General features: G+C 43.3%; 1 protein-coding gene across 10 annotated transcripts in view; it reads left to right on the top strand.

Moving 5' to 3' along the window:
• Positions 1-20,922, top strand: part of PTK2 (protein tyrosine kinase 2) — a 219,819-nt gene that overhangs the window by 89,995 nt on the left and 108,902 nt on the right. For 9 of the 10 annotated variants that reach the window (XM_074145771.1, XM_074145772.1, XM_074145769.1 and 6 more), the window contains 2 exons: positions 5,448-5,674; positions 19,897-20,063. In XM_074145771.1, the coding sequence (XP_074001872.1) occupies positions 5,480-5,674; positions 19,897-20,063 (362 nt within the window). In that variant the 5' untranslated portion in view covers positions 5,448-5,479. Of the gene's footprint in view, positions 1-5,447; positions 5,675-19,896; positions 20,064-20,922 lie in introns of those variants that run through there. The other variant, XM_074145779.1, reaches the window with a different exon arrangement.

The following is a 20,922-nucleotide window of genomic DNA, read 5'->3' as shown; positions in this document are numbered from 1 at the left end:
TTGAACATCAGCCAGTGGTAGGTTATCAGACTGCTAATGTTGAAGACATTGGCATTGAAAAGATTTCCCTTAGGAGAATAGTTTAACTTTTCTATTAGCTTACTAATCAACTTTTAGTTAATTTTTTTCAGTGATTTTTTGACTCTCATTAGTGGAAATTATTTAGTTTCTAAGTACTCAGAGCTGGTAAGTAAATGTGACTTTGAACTTTAACTGTTTGTACTGAAAGTCGTAACACAGACTGTTCCTGGTGTAGTTGGCAAATACCGGGAATATGCAGTGCTGGTAAGATGTGTCAGCAAGAGTCACGTTGAGCAACAAATGACTTGAAAACAGAATTGTAGAAGGATTCAACTAGTTGTCTCATCATTTTGTTGGGGTTTTTTTGAGGACATAAACCAACTTTTATTATACTTTCCTAATGTAACTGATACCTAAGTAGTGAAAATAGCAGATATTCAAACCCCAGTTGTATGAAGAAGGAAAGGAGCACAAAAAAGGTCAACAGGGCTTTCTTGTAATTCAGTTGAGAAGCTGTGAAGTGCAGCGGTGGTGGTTTTGGTGGTTTGTTTGTTGTTTTTTTTTTTAAAGCTTTATCTTTTAATCTCATTCAACAGTTTCCCATATACTTTCCTAAACCTCAGCTACTCCACCACAATGGAGCAAATCGTCTTAACAATAACACGCATCATAGTTTGGTAACAAGAGCTGCTAAATATCAGGAGGCCAGGTTTGGTGTTCTCCACTCTGCTCCCCAAGCTTAGAATAAGTCTTTGTAGTGCTGAGAAGTGCGAGTGGTGGTTGTAAAGTGTGAACATTTGGAGAACAATAGCCTTTACTCAAAGGGGCAGCTGGCACACAACTTTGTGGACAAACAAGTTTGACCAGACTTGATTTAACACCATTAGTCTTCAGGGACAGGGAGCAGGTTGCTCAAAGTCCTGTCCAACCTGACCTTGAACACCCCCAGGGATGGGGCATCCACAGTTTTTCTGGGAACCTGGGCCAGTGTCTTACCACCCTGAGAGTGAAAAATTTCTTCCCGATATCTACTCTAAATCTACCTTCTTTTAGTTGACTGTAGCTTGTTTCTGCTCCGTAATACACTGCTTGTCTGTTTAATCCACAGAGGACTAAAGCTGCTGTTCTAAACTGGGATCTGTAATGGCAGGATTACACACCAGTCTGGTTTTAATTTAGGAGAACCCAAGTAGGCACCCTGCTCATGTAGTTTTAGCTTTCTTTGTATCTTAAAACAACCGAGCAGATCTTGTAAAACAGTTGTAACTGTCCTTGCATGGCGAGCAGCTCTGTTTTACAAAGCTTTGGCCTGGGGCAGAGTTTTACAGTCCCATTATAAACTCAAACTCAGGAGCTGGTTTTAATGGGAATGTTAATAGGTCCATAACCAGAGATGTGGCTTGTTTTTCTATAACTTGAGCTATCAAATTTATTGCTCTTTCGGTACCTCATAAAGAAAGCAGTGGGATTTTTTTAAAAGAGGTTGTAAAGAACCCCAAAAAGATCAAATTCTTAAGGAAAACTGCTTTTCTAATTTTGCCTAGGAGGTTGTTTTACCTTTAAAAACCTCTGTCCCATAAAACCTTGTGAAAGCTGACGATACCCTGTACCCTGTACAGTCAGTCCCATGTTCAATTCCACATTTTAGAATCACAGAATCATAGAATGGTAAGAGTTGGAAGGGACCTTAAAGATCATCGAGTTCCAATCCCCCTGCCATGGGCAGGGACACCTCCCACTAGGTTGCTCAAAGCCCCATCCGGCCTGGCCTTGAACCCCGCCAGGGATGGGGCATCCACAGCTTCCCTGGGCAACCTGTTCCAGTGTCTCACCACCCTCACAGTAAAGAATTTCTTTCTGGTATCCAATCTAAATCTCCCCTCTTTCAATTTAAAACTTTTACTCCTTGTCCTGTCACTACACTTCCTGACAAAGAGTCCCTCTCCGGCGCTCCTGTAGGCTCCCTTCAGATATTGGGAGGCTACTATAAGGTCTCCCCAGAGCCTTCTCTTCTCCAGGCTGAACAACCCCAGGTCTCTCAGCGTGTCTTCATAGGAGAGGTGCTCCATCCCTCTGATCATCTTCGTGGCCGTCTGCTGGACCTGTTCCAACAGGTCCATGTCCTTTCTGTGTTGAGGACTCCAAAGCTGGATGCAGTACTCCAGGTGGGGTCTCATGAGCGCAGAGTAGAGGGGTAGAATCACCTCCTGTGACCTGCTGGCCATGCTTCTTTTGATGCAGCCCAGGATGGGGTTGGCTTTCTGTGCTGCCAGTGCGCACTGCCGGCTCATGTTGAGCTCAATATGATGTATATGAAAAAACTGTAATAGTGTTTTGCCTGGCCATTGAAATTACGCTGCCTGAGAGCACTTCTGTAGGTAGAAACTGATGTCTCTCATCGCTTTGATGTTTGCTGCTCCCAAGGGATGTAGATTGTCCATATTAAGTCTGGTCAGACGTCTTCTAAACGCTTGTTTTGGTATTTTCCTGTAGCTTTTCTCCTTATTCTTTTTCTGCCAAATAAAACTTGATGAATGTTTATGTTAAGTGGGTGGAATAGGGCAAATTAATATTAAAGCAGGCTTTCTTTTAGTTCTCCTTTACTAAAAAATATACTTATTTCATAGAATCGTAGAGTGGTTTGCGTTGGAAAGGACCTTAAATATCATCTAGTTCCAACTGCCCTGCCATGGGCAGGACACTTTCCATCAGACCAGGTTGCTCAAAGCCCCATCCAACCTGGCCTTGAAAACCTTCAGGGAAGGGGCTTCCTCAGCTTCTCTGGGCAACCTGATCCTTGGTTTGCAGCAAATTTTCCTGCCATTTGTTTACGTAAGTTTGAAATGAAGCTTAGTGTTTTCACTAGTGACTTTGAGGTGGGACAGGTTGTTCTGAGGGGCGTTTCACTCCTGGCAGCGGCACTACTGAAGGGCTTCATCTGCACAAATTTGTCCTAATGAAATTCCCCACCCTGTGGCCATTTGGAGTTTCATGATGGTATTTTAACCTTGTAGGAGAGGAGCCCTGCAGTTAGGAGCACGTACGGTCATGTTGGCCTGGAATTAGTCTGCCACAGGGCAAATTTTTTACCTGCTTCAGCTTTCAAGTCAAGGTTTCTCTGAAAACAGCTCGCAAACTGATGAGGGTAGGTCAAGAGTAACGTGGCTAAGGGGTTCCTGGCATTTTTGGGTCTGTATCTGTTGGTGTAGGGTGGACAGGAGGAATGGTTTTAACGTAGGCGTAAGGTTGGCTTAATACATTAGTATTTATTTCCAGAGAAGAGAAAATAGAGCAAGGTACAAAGGGTATAATGGTTTCTTGAATTTTCAGACAGGGATATGAAACTAAGCTCCACTTGGCAGGTGGGGAAGTCCCTCAAGGGTCAGGCACTGGGCGAAGGTTTGGGAGAAGTGTCTCCTTGGCCTGCTCTTACCGTTTTCCCTAAGGGCAGGACATTAGAGGCCTTTTGTCTGATCCAGGACTGCCAGTTTTAGTGATGAATGCATATCAACCATTTATTCAAGAGGTAAAGGCACACTGCACAGATGGGCTGTTTGGTTCCTCTTTATCTTCTGGGCCTGAATTATGAAGATGCTTAAGATCTTTGTGTTAGACTTCAAGTCCTGTTTTAGCCTCTAGCAAAGGTTGTTATCTACAGTCTGAAGATTTCAAGCCTTGATATTGCTGGCTCTGGATTCCTGTTAGCTGAGCTCATGGTGTGGATTTGGCATTACTTGGTGGGATGGGTACCTGCTTCTGGAGGGGAGACCTTCCCACCCTGCCCGTGACCACCGGCTGCTTCTACTTCTCTTCCTCTGTGCTTGTCTAACGTCTACGGTGGAGTACTTCAGGCAGCTGTTGTGTAAATCTAAGCCAACCCTGAAAAACAAATCACCTTTTTGTCTTTTTTCCTAATAATTTCCTCAACTGGTTGTCAGGGAGGTGGGCAGAGCTTGGTGGCAGGTAGCAGGTTGAGGTCTGTGGAGCACCGTAGTGGGTTGAGGTCAGCAGAGCCCCATGGCGGGTGGCAGGTTGAAGTGGGCAGAGCACCGTGGTGGGTGGCAGGTTGAGGTTTGTGAAGCACCATGGTGGGTTCAGGTCAGCAGAGCCCCATGGCGGGTGGCAGGTTGAGGTTTGTGGAGCACCGTGGTGGGTGGCAGGTTGAGGTTTGTGGAGCACCGTGGCGGGTTGAGGTCAGCAGAGCCCCGTGGCAGGTCGGTGGCTGAAGCTCTCTTGAGGGGCAGCCAGACGTTATGGGTGCTCTGGGTCTGTCTTCTGCCTCGCAGTGAAGTAACCAAAGGCTCAGGCCTTCAGTAGCGGTGCTGCTCACAGCAGCTTCCCTCTCCTCCACCCACTGGCGCAGGCCAACTTTACTACCAGAAAGGCGTTCTATGCCAAAAAGATCAAGTTTATTTTATTTTTAACATCTCCAGATTTCCAAAACCGTCTCCCTACTGGCTGCTCGCTGTGAGGAGGAGGGACAGAAATCTTGGTGCACTTGTCCAAGCCCTGGAGCAAAGCCCTGCAGTTCTTTGCTCTTTCCAGCCAGCAGACTGGAATGATGCTCGAGAGCGCGTCAGGAGAGGGAGGAGGTTTTGTTTGCTCTTTTTCTCTTCTACTGCGCTGATTTCTCAGACACCATCTGCTTGTGGCTGATTAATTTGCAGCAGTAGCCAGGAGGCAATTTTTTGCTCTTTTCTTTGAGATGCAGACTCATACCATGGCGCGTGCCTTTTGCCACCAGACTTGGAAATCACTTGGAAACCGGGCTCATTGATGATAAAACTTGGCCACTTATTTAGTACTTAATGAGAGGAAGGGCAGCGGTGTTCTTAATGGTTCCTCGGCGAATAATGAATTTAGCTCTGGATGGTTTTGAGTGACACTGGTTCCCAAAACAGCATGAAATGAGTGATGTGACAATGTCTTGGCCTTAAACAGGAGAGCCTGGTGCTGTTGTGTGGTTTCCTAGTGGAAAGCCTCTAGCTGGGTGACTGGGCTGTCAGGGTTTCCCTGTGCTGATCTTCAGAGGCTTGTTGCAAGTCCAGACTTGGCGGATTTTAGGGATGGGAACTCCTGATAAAACTGGAAGGCGCTATTCCATCTTGAAGGCTTTGACAGGGGCCAGTGTTAAGTCATTGAGGAACCAGAGGAAGAAGTCTTGCCAAAGATAACAATTTTGTTAATGATTGTGTTGTTAAAAATTGGGATCACTTGCTCCAAGGGGCTTGCAGTTTCTCCGGTAGTCATCTGGGCTGGTTTTTCTGGTTGTAGATGTTTAACTATTTTAGGAGGGGACTCCAAAAAAGGTAACTAAATGTCCCTTAAAAATGAGTCTCTATTGATTTCTGGTAAATGCTTTGTATGAATCGGTGTAAGATTCAGATATAACTAAAATAGATTTATTTTTTATTTCCCTTTCCTAGAATATGACAGATACCTAGCATCTAGCAAAACCATGGCAGCAGCTTACCTTGATCCAAACTTGAATCATACACCAAGTTCAAGTGGAAAGACCCACCTCAGTACTGGGATGGAGCGTTCCCCGGGGGCCATGGAACGAGTCTTAAAGGTTTTTCACTACTTTGAAAACAGCAGTGAACCGACAACGTGGGCCAGCATTATCCGCCATGGAGATGCTACCGATGTCCGAGTAAGTCTGTTTTTAACATTCTTATGCCATCTTTTAGGTGAAGTGTTAACTTCATGCTCAAAAAATGGAAGGAAAAAGTCTGGAAGCAAACAAACACAGAAGTTTTGCAGTTTATTTTAAAAGAATCTTTATCTGTTGTATATTTTGAGTAGCTTCAGAAAAAGCTTTAGGTGGTATCAATTTCCCTTGAGTATGAAACCCCCTGATTTATGATTGTGTGTTATCTTAAAGACATGAGGCATTTTTGCAGGATAGAAATTTGAAATTTAGAGCAGTGGTTATCAGTGTAGATACCACTACTGACGTATGTCAGCTGACTCCTACCACTTCATGCTCCCCACAAGCCTGAGTGACACCTCATGGCAGGGATGGTGACATTAAATGACACTTTTCATGTTTAAAAAAAAATAATTACATGTTTAAATGTAAGATATGTATATGTACATGTTTAAAATGTTTAAATGTCATTTGTGCATGACTTTTTTTTAAAAAAAGTGTTGTTTGGAAACTCATTCCTCCACAGTGTGAGGGAACTAAGCTGAAGAATCCTTTCTCCCCCCAGTAAGTCCCGTTGTCTGTCCGCCCTGCCATCCTGGTAGTCGCCTGATGCTTGGGTTTGTACAGTGTGCTACTTCGATTAGTCTGTGCAAAAAAACCCCAAAGGTTGGGATTTTTTAAAGAGTAACTTTAAGTATCTGTGATCTTAGAGGTATGTGGAAATGTAAGTTTGTATGAAAAAACAGTATTTATTCTGAAGCAAACGTTCTCTCTAATGCTAAGACCTTTACTTGCCATTTGCTACACTTACTCTTTCAATTTTTGAGGCGTTGTGGTATTTAAACTGCAATGAAGCTCAATTCAAGATGTCAAATGCTTTGAAAACTTTGTGGTTTGCTTGTTTTTTAATTATCCTCCCAGAGTGGAATCTTGCGTGGTGGTAGGTGGTGTGCGGGGTTGTTTTCTTCTGAGAGGTTCTTACTGTAGAAGCAGGTTCCCATCTGGTCGTTCCTTCCAATCTCTGCACGGTGCTTCAAATCCCACTGCAAAGACACAGTTCCAATCTGCTGAAGGGAGAGAGCCGTCAGAGTTAAGGAGTCCTGTTGTCTGCCTTCTGCCCACTATTAGGTTTGTAAGAGAAAGCTAAGTAAAAAAGACTAAAGAATTTAGAATGTTTTCCTTTCTACTGTTTATTGTTGAGCATGGCTGCGTGTGATAAGACCTAAGAGCATTCTTAAGTGGAGTAGATCTTGTGACAGTGGTCACAGACCTGTGAAATTCAAGGATTTTCATTGGGGATGATCAGAAAAGCTGTCTCTTGTCAATAAGCTCACATCTGTGTTTAGGGATAACTTGGTGAATGGGCAGATTAAAGGTACAACAATGGGAATCATTATCGTCGATAGCATACACTTATTTTACATGGAATAGGGTTTTTTGGGTGCTACTTGAAACTTCTTTGCTCCCTGGCTGAAGTACAGTGGTTTGATAGATATCTAACATTACTGATTCATTTCATAAAGTGTATTACTTGGTACAAGGGAAGAAAAAGTAAGCCTCAGTATGTTTTTAACCTTGCAAGCCTCCACTGTGGATGGATGTCTAGGATTCTTTACATGGTACTTAAAATCAAGGTTATCTTTCCAAAGAAGTGTGTAGTAACTTGAAAAAAACAAAAGCAAAGATTGCATCTCTGGTTTGTCCAGCTCAGAAATACCTGTGGTTATGGGCTTTAAGGATCCAAAATTTACAGTCCCTGTAAGAAATTCAGGGCTGAGTTCAGTTTGAGAGTTGCATATCCTTATTTTAAGCAAAAATATGTCATTTTAAATAGAAGTAGGATCAAAAGAACAGGCAAGTAGCAGTTACTTGAGGCTTGCCTTAATTTTTAGTTTTCTTTTATCCACATTTAATTGGATTTTTCTGGTAAAACTAATGGGATTTTTGTATTGTTCTCCTTTCCTAATAAAGAAGAATATGATGAGTTGCTGTTAAACTTCATTCTTTTAACAGATGTGGGGCTTTTTAGTTTGTTAAACTGGGTCGACGACTGTTGAATGTGCAGGTACTCCGTAGTAAAGATCTAGCACTGATGTGTTACGATGTCCTGACATTTATTTTAGAAACCATAAACCGTTGTTGAGTACAAGCCTACATTCCAATGGAGTGACTGCTGTTCGACCAAGCCGAATAATTTAAGATTAAAATAGCCTTTAAGGTTTTTATGCCTTAGTTTTACCCCCTCCCTCCTTTTCTGGAGAAGACATTCTGCAATAGAGCTTCCATTTCTTCTGAATTACAAACTGAGGAGCCTGATGCTGGGTTTGGCTTTTGACTTCTTTCCAAGGAGCTCTTTAAGAATATAGAGAGGTGGGTGTCTTTGAGACAGCTCTGCAATTAAAAGGAAAAGAAAAAAAAAAAAGGATTTTCAAGACTCCTCCCTGATTAGCACAGCTTCTGGAACTATAGCTGAGGAACCTTTCCAGTATTGAAAGGAAGTCAGATGTGGTCTGAAATCTCCAGGAGAGCCAATTAAAGGTATTTCTGCTGGTAAAGTGGAGGAATTTGTGGAACGTACTAATGCCAAGGGAAAAGAAGGGTGGAATTTTCTTTCCTGATTTGTGATTTTGAACATCATCTGCTTCTAACAAAGTCAATGGAAAGGATGCGCTTGGCAGTCTAAGAAGTGAGGAAAGGCCCTTTTCCCTTTAAAAAAAAAAAAAAAAAAAAAAAAAAAAGGCAAAAGATCTTTTATGACTTCCTAAGAGTGGAAACAGTGCTTCAGTTGTTTACGTTATACACAAATCCTCGCTCATGAGGGGAAACCCTTTTCATTAAAAAATTCATGTTGTTAAGCTCAGATGAACAGGAGTTACCTTTCTGTGAGAGTCTCTTAAGTGTCTAGACTAAAGGAACAATTTCCTCGCTATTTGACTTGAAATATCTTTACCCGTGACAACAACGTGTCTATGTGGTCTATGTGTAGGCTTTGCTTTGAGGAGAACTTCTGGCTGGGGACCTCTGTTTATTCTGGATGGGTTTAGTCCCTCAAAGACAGCTGTTTCCTTTGAGGGATGAGTCTGTGTGTTCTGCAAAGGATTCAAGGGCAGCTTTTCAATTCTTGGAAATGCTTTCTTGGATTTCAAAGAACTGGCATGCTCCCTTTACTGCCTTTACCCCTTTTTTCCTTAGTGTAATACTAAAGACAGGCTTCGCTTCCAAGAGAAAAAACAACCAAAAAAAAGAGGTTTTTATGAACGTGCAAACAGCGGTCTCCTACTGCGAAACGGGTATGTAGCGTTCTCACAGCCACGCAGGTGCCAGAGAAAGAAAGGTTGTTTATCTTCCCTGTTTATCTCCAAATTTCTTCATTTGGATGTGTTGTCTACGTGCATATCTAGAGAGAGATTTCCAGGGCTGTGGGGTTGGAGAGGACGCAGGGTTCTGCCCTGTTCCCAGCCCCAGATGTGACACGGGAGTCCGGTGGGTGTTGCTGAGATGGAATTTCTTTGGTCTCAAGTGCACCCTGGAAGTAAACGCTGCCACCGCATCTTCACCAGCGCTTGGGGGTAAATCACTGGCCTGATTTGAGGTAAAACAGAACCAACTTTCTGTTCAGTAATTTTACATCTTAGTTAGGTCTCCTCTAACTCTCTGAAATTTTGTGGAGAAAACTGCTCGTTCTCAGGGTGATAAGACCAATGTTTGTACTTCACGCCAAGGAACAGTATGCAGAGAGGCTCTTGCTTATACTTATTGCTGTAACAACCAAGGTCAGCCAATTTCCTTATTTGCCCCATTGGAGGGTCGGAAACAGAAAAAGCGTAGAGGGGTCCCACCTGTGGGGAGGAGCGGACAGGAGAGGTGACCCAGACCTGACCAACTGGGGTATTCCATCCCATCTGCCCCATGCTCAGTATAAAACCTGAGGGATCAAAGGGTCAGCTCTCTTTCTTCAATGACCGACGTCCAAAGAGGACTCTCTCTGTTCTTCTTGATCTCTGTCGGTTCATCTACCTTTGAATCCCGGTCTATGTGTTCCTGAGTCCAGAGCTGGGGAACCCAGTTTCCATTGATCGCTGAGTCCATTCTGGGACTTCCCCAGTGCCTGCTGGTGATGTCATCCTGGGAGCTTGATACAGTTTTGTATGTATTGTATCTATTTCAGTATTTTCTTCTTTTTGATTTTAATATTAATACTTCATTAAAGTAGTCTTTTTCTTCCTTTTTTATGCAATACCACCCCAAAATGTCAGCTTCTTTAATGCCGACAGAATGAGAACTCAAAAAGCTGAAGAAAAAAAGAACATCGTTGCTAAGGTTAAGGGTATCTCTAATTTAATGGAGCCCAAAAAGTTTGAAGTCAAGGGGCGTGCCTTGGCTGTGTCCCGTCCCTCCATCAGGGAGAAAGACCAGAGCAAATTCATCAGCTTCCCTATCCACCTGCAGTATCTTATTTTTCACAGCTAGAAGGCACGGGTCCAGGGTTGGAAAACTCTGTATTCCAGCAATTCTCTAATTTGAGCTTTCTGGAAGAAGGGTTGAAGGACATTTAGCTGCGACATCCCTAAAGCAGTTGTTTAAACTGCATTACTGTGTTAGTATTTGCTTGCCCTTTTCCTGTTTGACTCTTTCCTGCTATCCATCTCCAATTTTTATCTTCCCAAACCATTTGCAGTTTGCGTGTCTTAGTCCGTCCTACAGGGTCTGCATTTCATTCAGGTTTGGCTTGCTGGTTTTGCAGTATTTCCATTCCTTCCAGGTTTCTCTACATTAGGCTCCAGAGTTTTTGCGGGTATTTCTGTGCTATGGATGGTTCCTGTATTTTTACCCAGTAACACAGGAGGCCTGGGTTTGATTGGAGATCCAGTTTGTGGTGGAGAAGTGGAAAGAGTCTCTAGTGCAAAGGTCTGGAATGATATCCTAGTTCAATGAGCATTTCTTCTGGCAGCAGCTCCAGCTTCCTTCTCGCTGTTTGTTTTCTCAAGCTGCCACCTTAGTTGTGCTGGAAGAGTTGTTGTGACTGTTCGACAAACTCAGTCCAAGTTAAAACGAATGACTGTTTAAGTGTTGTTTTTAATCCAGGTCAGTTCCGGAATCGCGTTCGCTGCATCGACTTGCAGACTGACACAATGAGAAAACTGAGGGAAGAAAGGAAATGCTTATGCGAGCACCGCAGTGTTACTGCATCACCCGGGAATAGGCCATTAAAGCTTTATTTTATGAGCATCTCTCATCATCTGCTGCAGCATTCCCAGTTCCCAAACACATCCCAAGAAAGATATTGCCTGTCGCCTATCTTGAAAAAGAGCAAGAGAGTCATCAGTGTAAACCTCAGCCACTGAGAAGACTAAGTTCCAGCTACAATTTCACCCCTTCACCTCTGCCCCCCAAGTCTCTTCCCCTTTTCCAAACCCACCTTATTTTGACCCAATATCTGGACAAAAGGTCACGGATGCTGTGGCTGGAGCAGAGCTGGTGTACACAATACTGGTTCTGATTGACTACCATCTGTAAAGGAGAAGATTTCTCTCTTCAAATCGATCCTTATGGTACGATAGTACAGGGATAGCACATTGGTCACACAAAATTCTTTCACATTCAGTGGAAAGAATTGCTGGTGTGAACACCAGCAGGACTAGTGTCCTGTGACAAGATGACCCGATTATTGGATGAGGGAAAGGCTGTGGATATTATCTACCTGGACTTTCAAAAAGCATTCGGCACTGTTCTCCATAGAATTCTAGTGGAAAAACTAGCTACACATGGCCTGGGCGAGCATACGATCTGCTGGATCAAGCACTGGCTGTCTGGACAGTCCCAAAGAGTGGTGCTCAATGGAGTTAAATCCAGCTGGCGGCCAGTCACAAGTGGTGTTCCCCAGGGCTCGGTGTTCGGACCATTTCTGTTCAACATCTTCATCGACGATCTTGATAATAACATAGAGTGTATCATCTGTAAGTTCGCAGATGACACCAAGTTAAGCAGGAGTGTTGATCTGCATGAGGACAGGGAGGCTCTACAGAGAGACCTAGATAGGTTGGATCGATGGGCCAACATTAATGGTATGAGCTTCAACAAGACCAAGTGCCAGGTCCTGCACTTGGGCCACAACAACCCCATGCATCGTTACAGGCTTGGGGAAGTGTGGCTGGAAAGCCGCCTGGCGGAAAAGGGCTTGGGGGTTCTAATTGACAAGCGGCTGAATATGAGCCGGCAGTGTGCCCAGGTGGCCAAGAAAGCCAATGGCATCCTGGCTTGTATTAGAAATAGCGTGACCAGCAGAAGTAGGGAGGTGATTGTGCCCCTGTACTCAGCACTGGTGAGGCCACACCTCGAGTATTGTGTCCAGTTTTGGGCACCTCAATCCAAGAGAGATATCGAGGTGCTGGAGCGAGTGCAGAGGAGGGCAACGAAGCTGGTGAAGGGCCTGGAAAACAAATCCTATGAAGAGCGGTTGAAGGAGCTGGGACTGTTTAGTATGAGGAAGAGGAGGCTGAGGGGAGACCTCATCACTCTCTACAACTACTTGAAAGGACACTGTGGAGAGGTTGGTGCTGGTCTCTTCGCACAGGTAATTAATGACAGAACGAGAGGGAATGGCTTCAAGCTGCAACAGGGTAGGTTTAGACTGGGCATTAGGAAGAAATTCTTCACAGTGAGAGTGATCAGACACTGGAAGGGGCTGCCCAGGGAGGTGGTTGAGTCACCATCCTTGGAGGAGTTTAAGAGTCACTTAGATGTGGTGTTGGGGGATATGGTGTAGGGGAGAACTTTGTAGTGTAGGGTAGATGGTTGGACTCGATGATCCCAAGGGTCTTTTCCAACCTAGATGATTCTATGACTCAAAACTGTGCCAGGTAATTATTTTTGGTGTTATAGAAATCTGCTGCATACAGCAGTGGTTACATACTCAATCTAATTTCTACATGTATACAGTAATATATGTGCATTGAGGCAGAGGAACTTCTAGATGTATAGAAGCAGTGGAGCGCACTGGTTTCTAACATCAATTAGATAGGTGTAAAGATGTATAAAATAATTTCTGATATAGTAAAAGAGCTAGAAAATAGGTACCACTTACCCTTTTTTCCTCTTCCTTTTCTCTGCTGCATAACTCCATGCATTGTAACAGGTAACAAGGCATAGTTGAATTGTTAGTTAATACGTGCCTCCATTCGGTGAGCTTGAAAAAAGCACCCAAAACTACAGACTTGCAAATGTAAGCAATATTGAAAAAAAAAAGTGGACGGTACTGTGATATTCAGACTAATTATAACAGGCAAAAATACCTTTGGTCTTTAGAGTGCCTGTTTTACTTGTGCAAAATACTCTTGATATCCTTGGATGAGAAAGATGTGCAGAATAACATTTTAAACACAGTAATAGCAATAAATAGCCCTTTGGCATTTTTCTGGAAACACCTAGATCTAAAGACGGCTTCAAGTCATGGAATGATAGAATGTCTCTGGTTGGAAGGGGCCCATTAAGGATCATCAAGTCCAACTCCCTGCTCCTCGCAAGACTAACTAAAGCCGAACCTTATGACTAACTAAAACTGAACTGTATGACTAACTAAAACTGAATGGTATGACTAACTAAAACTGAACTGAATGACTAAGAGCATTGTCCAGACGCTCCTTGAACTCTGACGAGGTTGGTGCCATGACCACTTCCCTCAGGAGTCTGTTCCAGTGACGAAAAACCCTCTCAGTGAAGAACCTTTTCCTAATATCCCATCTGAACTTCCCCTGACGCATCTTCACTCCATTATCTTGTGCCCTATCACTGGTCACCAGAGAGAGGAGATCAGTACCTCATCTCAAGTCAAGAGTACATCCTGCATTAGTGTAGATTCCCTGTGGAAAGATGCGTGGATGTGGGGAGGCACCTTGGATGACTGATCTGTGTATGGCTTCAGTGTGAGAGGTGCTGAGGTGTTTATGTGGATGTGTTGCTTGGGTTGACGGTGTCTCTGGGCTTGCACGGTGACAAAATTTGCTCTCTACAACTACCTGAAAGGAGGTTGTTGCGACGTGGGGGTTGGTCTCTTCTCCCAAGTAACAAGTGATAGGATAAGGGGAAATGGCCTCAAGTTGTGCCAGGGGAGGTTTAGATTAAATATTAGGAAAAATTTCTTCACTGAAAGGGTTATCAAGCATTGGAACAGGCTGCTCAGGGAAGTGCTGGAGTCACCATCCCTGGCATATTTAAAAGACAGGTAGACGTGGTGCTGAGGGACATGGTTTAGTGATGGTTTTTGTCAGAGTCAGGTTGATGGTTGGACTTGATGATCTGAAAGGTCCCTTCCAACCGAGACAGTTCTATGATTCTAAAATCCTTGGCACCAGAGTAACATGTTTTCAGGCTGTAGTTTCAGTATATACTTGTTGCTGGGCTTTTGCAGGAGAGTTTTGTTCAGCTGGATCAGTTCCCCAGCCTGGTTTAGCCCATGATGTACAAAGGTGTTTGCTAGATCGCTGCAGGAGAGAGAAAGTAGCACAATAATGAGAGAGAGGGATGTGGGCTTTGCTCTTCGAATATCAGACAGTGTCATTCGAGGACAACCTGCATTTTGGTGTTTTGAGGACATTCTAGAGTTTTCCTTTATGGAAATTATAAATTAATTTACATCAGAGCTTTGTAGTTTACTTTTGTCCAGCTTTTCATTTAAGCTCCCCATATAAATCTCTCATCAGGAGTTACAATACTTCATATATAAATAGCATTTGACATATTTGAAGGGCTTCTCAGACATTAGCAGCGTGTCCCTATGTCGGAGGTGCTACTTAAAGACCTTTTTTTCTAGTGCAAGACACTTTCTCCTTCTTACTAAATAGGGAAATTAGGTTTGTAGTCACGCTGGGAGTAAATTGTTCCAACTTCAATTATTCATAGTAGCACATCAGCTCTGTTAATTTACAAGCAAGCAATTCATTTTCGCTCATCTAGAGAAGCGCAAGGTATTATTGATACATCCTGGGAGAGCCGAGGGTATCCTGCGCCTTTTGGCCTTTCTCTGGTCTGACTTGATTTTTCAACAACCTCCTCGATACACGGTAGTGTAAATTCTATTTTTGGACACATTCTCCTAATTTAGGAAATAGTATATATTTTTCAAACCAGCTGTATCGAATATTTGTGGGTTCTTTAGACAAATGAGTAAAAAACGATTGCTATTCATTCTTCTAGCTATTGAAAAAGCTTTTTTTTTCAATAGGTGACCTATCACTTACCTATTATTGGTAGGAAATTCCTCTAAGGGCTCCCCATTCTCTTTTGCTCAGCTGTACTTGCCTTTTTTTTTTTGTGTTTGGGATGTAAATGTTAGCTCTAGAAACCTAAATAAAGTCAATGTGATGACAGTAAACAGCATTCAACTGGTGTATGATCGTGTGACTTCCTTACAGGAGTAGGGCGTTTATGAGAATTACAATAGACACATGAAAACGCCTCTTAGAAATTTGTATTCATGTAGGTATCGTATCCTGCGTCCACCTGAAGTGTCATCTCCTTCTGGAGTAGGTTTCTGCTGGAGTCAAGCTCTCCTGCCAGTATTTCTAGCTGTATTAATTCTAGGTCCTAAGTTTGTAGTGAAGTTTGAAACTGTGGTGTTCCTTACCTGTTTTTTGTCCACTCAAGAATGCATCTGAGGAGCTTCCTGAGCCAAAAGGCTGGTTGCAGTCAGGTCTGGAGAGATTTCAGACGTCTTTGGCTACGCTTCCAGTTGAAGATTGTCCTGACGTGTCTCAGTGGGATGTCTTAGTCGCTGTTGTGCAGCCGTTAAGCAGTTAAATTGTTCGTCTGGAAACTTCTGATTATGCATTCTGTTCACTCCCATGGAGAACATCAGGCGTGTTTCTGGCAAGGCTCCTCACATTGCGATCATGAAAGACAGAGAAGCTGTCACCCATCCTGGAGTGATGGCGGTGGCTTTGTTTGACACCCCATGTGTCTCCATTTGGTCTGTGGAGCCTGTCCAGAACCTGGGGAGACTCTACGCGTTATTTACTACCCGATCAGAGTTAAATACACTGACTCAATTATGGCCGCGGTGCCGGTGCAACTCTTGGAGATGAATCTTGAGCTGTTCTCATGCTGCACCTCCCCGGTACTGAATGAACCCCCCTGTTGTGGTGCTGCCTTATGTTGAATGAAGATGTGGATCTAAATGTTTTTAAATTCAACTTGTCTGTTTTATTAATAGAGAAGTAAATAATCATAGAATGGTTCAGGTTGGAAGGGACCTTAAAGATCATCCAGTTCCAATCCCCCTGGCCATGGGCAGGGACACCTCCCACTAGACCAGGTTGCTCAATGCACCATCCAACCTGGCCTTGAACACCTCCAGGGATGGGGCAGCCACAGCTTCTCTGGGCAACCTGTTCCAGTGTCTCACCATCCTCAGAGTGAAAAATCTCTTCCTGATATCTAATCTAAATCTCCCCTCTTTCAGTTTAAAACCGTTCCCCCTCATCCTATCACTCCAATCCCTGGTCAAGAGTCCCTCCCCAGCTTTCTTGTAGCCCCTTTAGGTACTGGAAGGTCTCACTGCATCCTTCTCTTCTCCAGGCTGAACAATCCCGACTCTCTCAGCCTGTCCTCATAGGCAAATAAACAAATAGGTGTTTTATTTGCAAGATTCCCCTGCAGACCAGCCATTTTGAGTGTTTTAATCACCACATTTCCTTATTTCTCCATCTTTTTTCTCCATTTTTTGATTCTGGCTATGGTTCGTCAGCATCTGGAACGAGCTTTGGCATTCCGAAACAGAAAAGAAGAGAAGCCACTAAGGTGTTTGTTTTGCGTAAAGCATCAGTTCCTCCTTTCTGGGCATCCATAAGTTTTTTAGAATGTATTTCTAAACACTTGCACTTGACCTTTGCATCGATGCTGCCATCTCCTAAGTGTTTACATTGAAGTTGACTTCTTGAGTTGCAGTATGTGCCAATTTTTGCTCTTTGTTTTCTTGAGGTGATACCAACTACCTGGCCAGCAGGGATGGGGTACGCTTCTTACATAATTTAGAAAATGCATCTATTTTTTGATTATTATTTACTTTTGGTTCTGTGGTAGCTTTAGAATTGATGAATGATATAAAAAGTATAGAAGCTCTAAAATCTCACTTGCTTTTGGTGGGAGTTAAGACATCTGTTTCCAACCTCCCAACCTAGACCATTCTCTGACTCTATGATTTCTTCAGTCCTTTTGAAATCCCAGCCTGAAAATTAGAGAAGTCCTGAGATGTCTGGCTTGATTCTCTCCTGAGTAGATACTAATGGTTTCAGCTGAGCCCTGTGCATCAGTGTTCTTGGTGGGTCATGGTCATAGATAATTTTGCCTTTACGGCTTCGGAAAGAAAAAAAAATAATCTTATCACAGCAGGCCTAACTGCCTTTTAAGAACACGTGTCCCCATTTTCATTATCAACCGACATCATCAGAGACAGGGGAAGGGGTGGGTTTCCAAAAAAAAAAAAAAAGAAAAAAACCTGCTGCATGTTTTGTACTCTATTTATTCAGGGTAAAGAAAGAGATGCAAATGAATGAATCTCTTCTGTTTGCATGCGTATAGGCGAGCTGGCAGCGTTCCCTTCCGAGGAGAGCAGCCAAAATGTTAGGCTTTAGTAACTAAGCTGAGATTGTCCTTTGGGTGAAGAAGAGGTTAAATGTGCCTCTGTCGCTGTTGAGAGTACTTGGTGGTGGTTTTGTGTTTCCCAGGATACAGGCAACTGTTCTCCTTGGCAGTAATTGATACAAAGACCCTGAAATACAGGCAAGAAACAAACCTAACCGATTCTTTTATTGTGCGGTCAATACGTTTTATGCAGATTTAAAACCATTCGCTGACCTGATAATAGACCTTTGGAACTTGCTGGGGAAGGTTGCAGAAAGTTAACTGCTTTAAGAGGAGATGGGATGAGTAACTGGAAGAGTTTCACTCAGGGCTGGTGAATGACAGAAACAACACTTGGCTCAGGAAATCCGCTGGGATAAAAATAGATGGAGGCTGGGAGAGCACTTGGAGGAAGTGTCGTCTGTGCTTGCCTGGTGTCACCTCTTCCCCCAGCATCCGGCTGTGGCCACTGTGGTTCTTCCTTCAGATGTTTGACCAGCGTCCCTGCAGGGAGATCACTTGTGTTTGCATCAGACATTTGTTCACAGCAACTTAGAATCATAGAATTGTCTCAGTTGGAAGGGACCTTTCAGATCATCGAGTCCAACCATCGACCTAACACTGACAGAAGCCATCACTAAACCATGTCCCTCAGCAGCACGTCTACACATCTTTTAAATACCTCCAAGGCTGGTGACTCCACCACTTCCTGGGGCAGCCTGTTCCAATGCTTAATAACCCTTTCGGTGAAGAAATTTTTCTTGATATCCAACCTACTTGGGCACCTCCTGCCTCCCAGGACTCAGCCGTTGCTGGTTGGTCTGTGTGGTGCTGCCAGCTGGGAGTGCCACTTGAAAACTTGGATTTGCCAGTGTGTTTTGAAGTCTCCCTCCCACACAATGCAGTTCTCTGCAAGCGTCTCGCATCCTTTGCTGCTTGTGTCCATCTTCCTTGAAGTGTAGGGCTTGTCGTCCCCTTAGCAGTTATGTCCAGCTCCCAGGCATGGGAGAAGGGTGTTGGGAGGAACCACTGGGACTGAAGCAAATGATGCTTCTGAGGATGCTCATGTGCTGCTGTTGGAGACAGGATGGAACCCCTTCTCCCTTAGCCTCCATGAACTTAATAAATGCAGCTTGGGTTCCCTTCTTGGAGGCTTGAAAGAATTATTTTTAATTATTTTTTTTACATTTCACTCTGCACTGTGTTGCTTCTGGAAGGTTATTTAAAGGTTGCAGTTTGATCAGATGTGTGAGCTGATCTAACAGCTCACTGTCACCTCGCCAAAAGCGTGATTCCACTCCTACGTGTGTCACCTTCCCCCTCTACTCACATTTAGTGCTTCCTTAGTTCTCTTCTTGCAGTTAGTTTTCTGCTTGCTTAATTTGCGGAATCGGGGTCTTACACAATTTCTTTGGGATAGAAAATAAGAAATTTGGGGAAACAGTGACATTCTATAAAAAAAAACAACCAAACTTTTGCCTGGCTCACTCCGGTAGCCCATCTCCTGTAGAAGTTCCTGTTGATATTTTCTGAAATTCTGAGCAAGAACCAGCAGCCCATGCATCTGTGTCTATATTTGTCTGTCTTTATGTATATATATATATATCTGACATGAGCATTTCCAGTAGGAATTTTTCGGACCCTTGCAGAGAGAGAAGCCAAGGGCTGCGAATTCCTGGGAGAAGCGTCTGGGAGCAGCGATAGCCCCTGCTCCTGCCGGGCGCTAAACGTGGGCCCGGTGGGGATCTGCCGCCGTGCAGAGACACGAGCCGGACCTTCTGCGGGACGGTGAGGCTGCAGCTCTCACCTCCTGCTGACTCTCTAATCTGGCTCAGAGCAGGCCAGCCTGGCACGCTGCGCCTGGAAGGCTGCTAATCTAATCTAATCTAATCTAATCTGCTCACACATTTGAATTTTAGTTACCGCGAGTTAGACCTTTCTAGGGTCTAACATGGCAATCTGTTATGTATTTTTTTTCCTTTCTCCGGCAAGAGATCCTCAAACTATGAAATTTACTTCAGGAGAAACAAGTAGGACATTTGTTTTGGTTGAGAATCTTCCCAAATAATTGTCTCTTGCCTCATTTTCTGTGGGATCTGTGCTAAATATCAGGAGAAAATGAGTGGGAAGAAGAGGGGAAGGTAAATGAGGTGCTGTGACGTGACCTTCCAAATCCTGGCCGTTGAGGCAGTAAATAGGATGAAAGTCTAAGGTGATTTTCCAGTTGTAGATGGAGAGTGACTTTTAAAGGCCGATGGTGGGTTTTTTGAAAAAATACATCTTGCTTTCATCCACAAATCTGCTTTTTATATTTTGGCTTTGATGTTATTTTGTTTTACATAAAAGAAATAGTGGCTTAATTCTGATAAGGTGAATGGAAACGTGTTTAGTGATGTTTTGTGAAGCCAGACTGGTAAAACTTCAGAAATTGTAAATGGTTGTCTGAAACAGCAGCTTACAGTTTTACATGTTTAATATCTTTATAAAGGTGGTACCTCTTTTATTGCTTAGTATTTTGTATAGGGGATTATGTGGTAATATTTTAAAATTTAAAAAGAATATCTGTTGCATTTTACGGCTTGTAAGGAGTGTGTGTTTCTCTGTTTTAGGGCATAATTCAGAAGATTGTGGACAGTCACAAAGTGAAAAATGTGGCCTGCTATGGGTTACGGCTCAGTCACCTGCAGTCTGAGGAGGTTCACTGGCTACACCTGGACATGGGGGTGTCCAATGTGAGAGAGAAATTTGAACTAGCCCACCCTCCAGAAGAATGGAAGTAAGAGTATAAATCTGTTCAGTGTCAAAATCGAGTCGTATAAATCTTTTTGCATTGTTGTAAAAAACAACTATAATTTGCTTTATCAAGGAAGATCCTCTTGTGTTGGAATAGAGGTGATGGAACAGGATGAAAACCCACAGCTCTTCACATCGAAGAGCTATAAGCAATAAAGAACACTTTTTGTTGTTGTAACGGGCTTCCTACAAACTGGGGAGAACAGACGAGTGTTCTTATCTGGGATTTAGAGGAGGCATAAAGTAGGAGCAGAAATCTCCTAGTTGTTTGTCCTCAAAAACCTGCTGAATTTGTGATACATCTCGTGAACCAGCCCCATCTGAAGGTTTTGTCATCCTTAAAAGTTACAGGACAGGAATCCCATTCCTATTTGTGGTATAAGCGCACCACTGAAAATGTAAAAGGATAAATCTTGTTATTTAAATGAAAAGAAGAGAATATTATTAAATGCTGGATGTATTTAGATGTAGACTAAGTAGGAGGAAGGTATTTTGAAAAGGGTGAAATGCAGCGAATAGATCAGTTTATCCCTCTGCAGTTGTAAAACGATTTATTGGGTAACGATGAGTGACATCTGTCTTTCTTCTGGGATCTTCACTTATTCCAGGAGCAATGAAGAACAGAAAGGTTACGGCAGAACTTGGGTTTTTTCAAGGCCTAGGTACATTTGCTGAGATATTTTCATGATACCAGTTAGTTGGTTAAAACAATTGCTATGACCTGTGCTCTCCGTTGAAGGCTGAATTTTCTTCAGCTTTTGAGCAGAGTAAGCTGAAAAAGCAAAGAACGAGGAGAGGATGTAGGCTGGAGAGAAGGAAGGGAAAGATTGTCCATTTTCCTG

The sequence above is a fragment of the Numenius arquata genome, chromosome 3 (genome assembly GCF_964106895.1).
Source record: "Numenius arquata chromosome 3, bNumArq3.hap1.1, whole genome shotgun sequence".
Classification (NCBI taxonomy): domain Eukaryota; kingdom Metazoa; phylum Chordata; class Aves; order Charadriiformes; family Scolopacidae; genus Numenius; species Numenius arquata.
The sequence above is the reverse complement of the archived record's forward strand: the minus strand, read 5'-3'. Positions and strand labels throughout refer to the sequence as shown.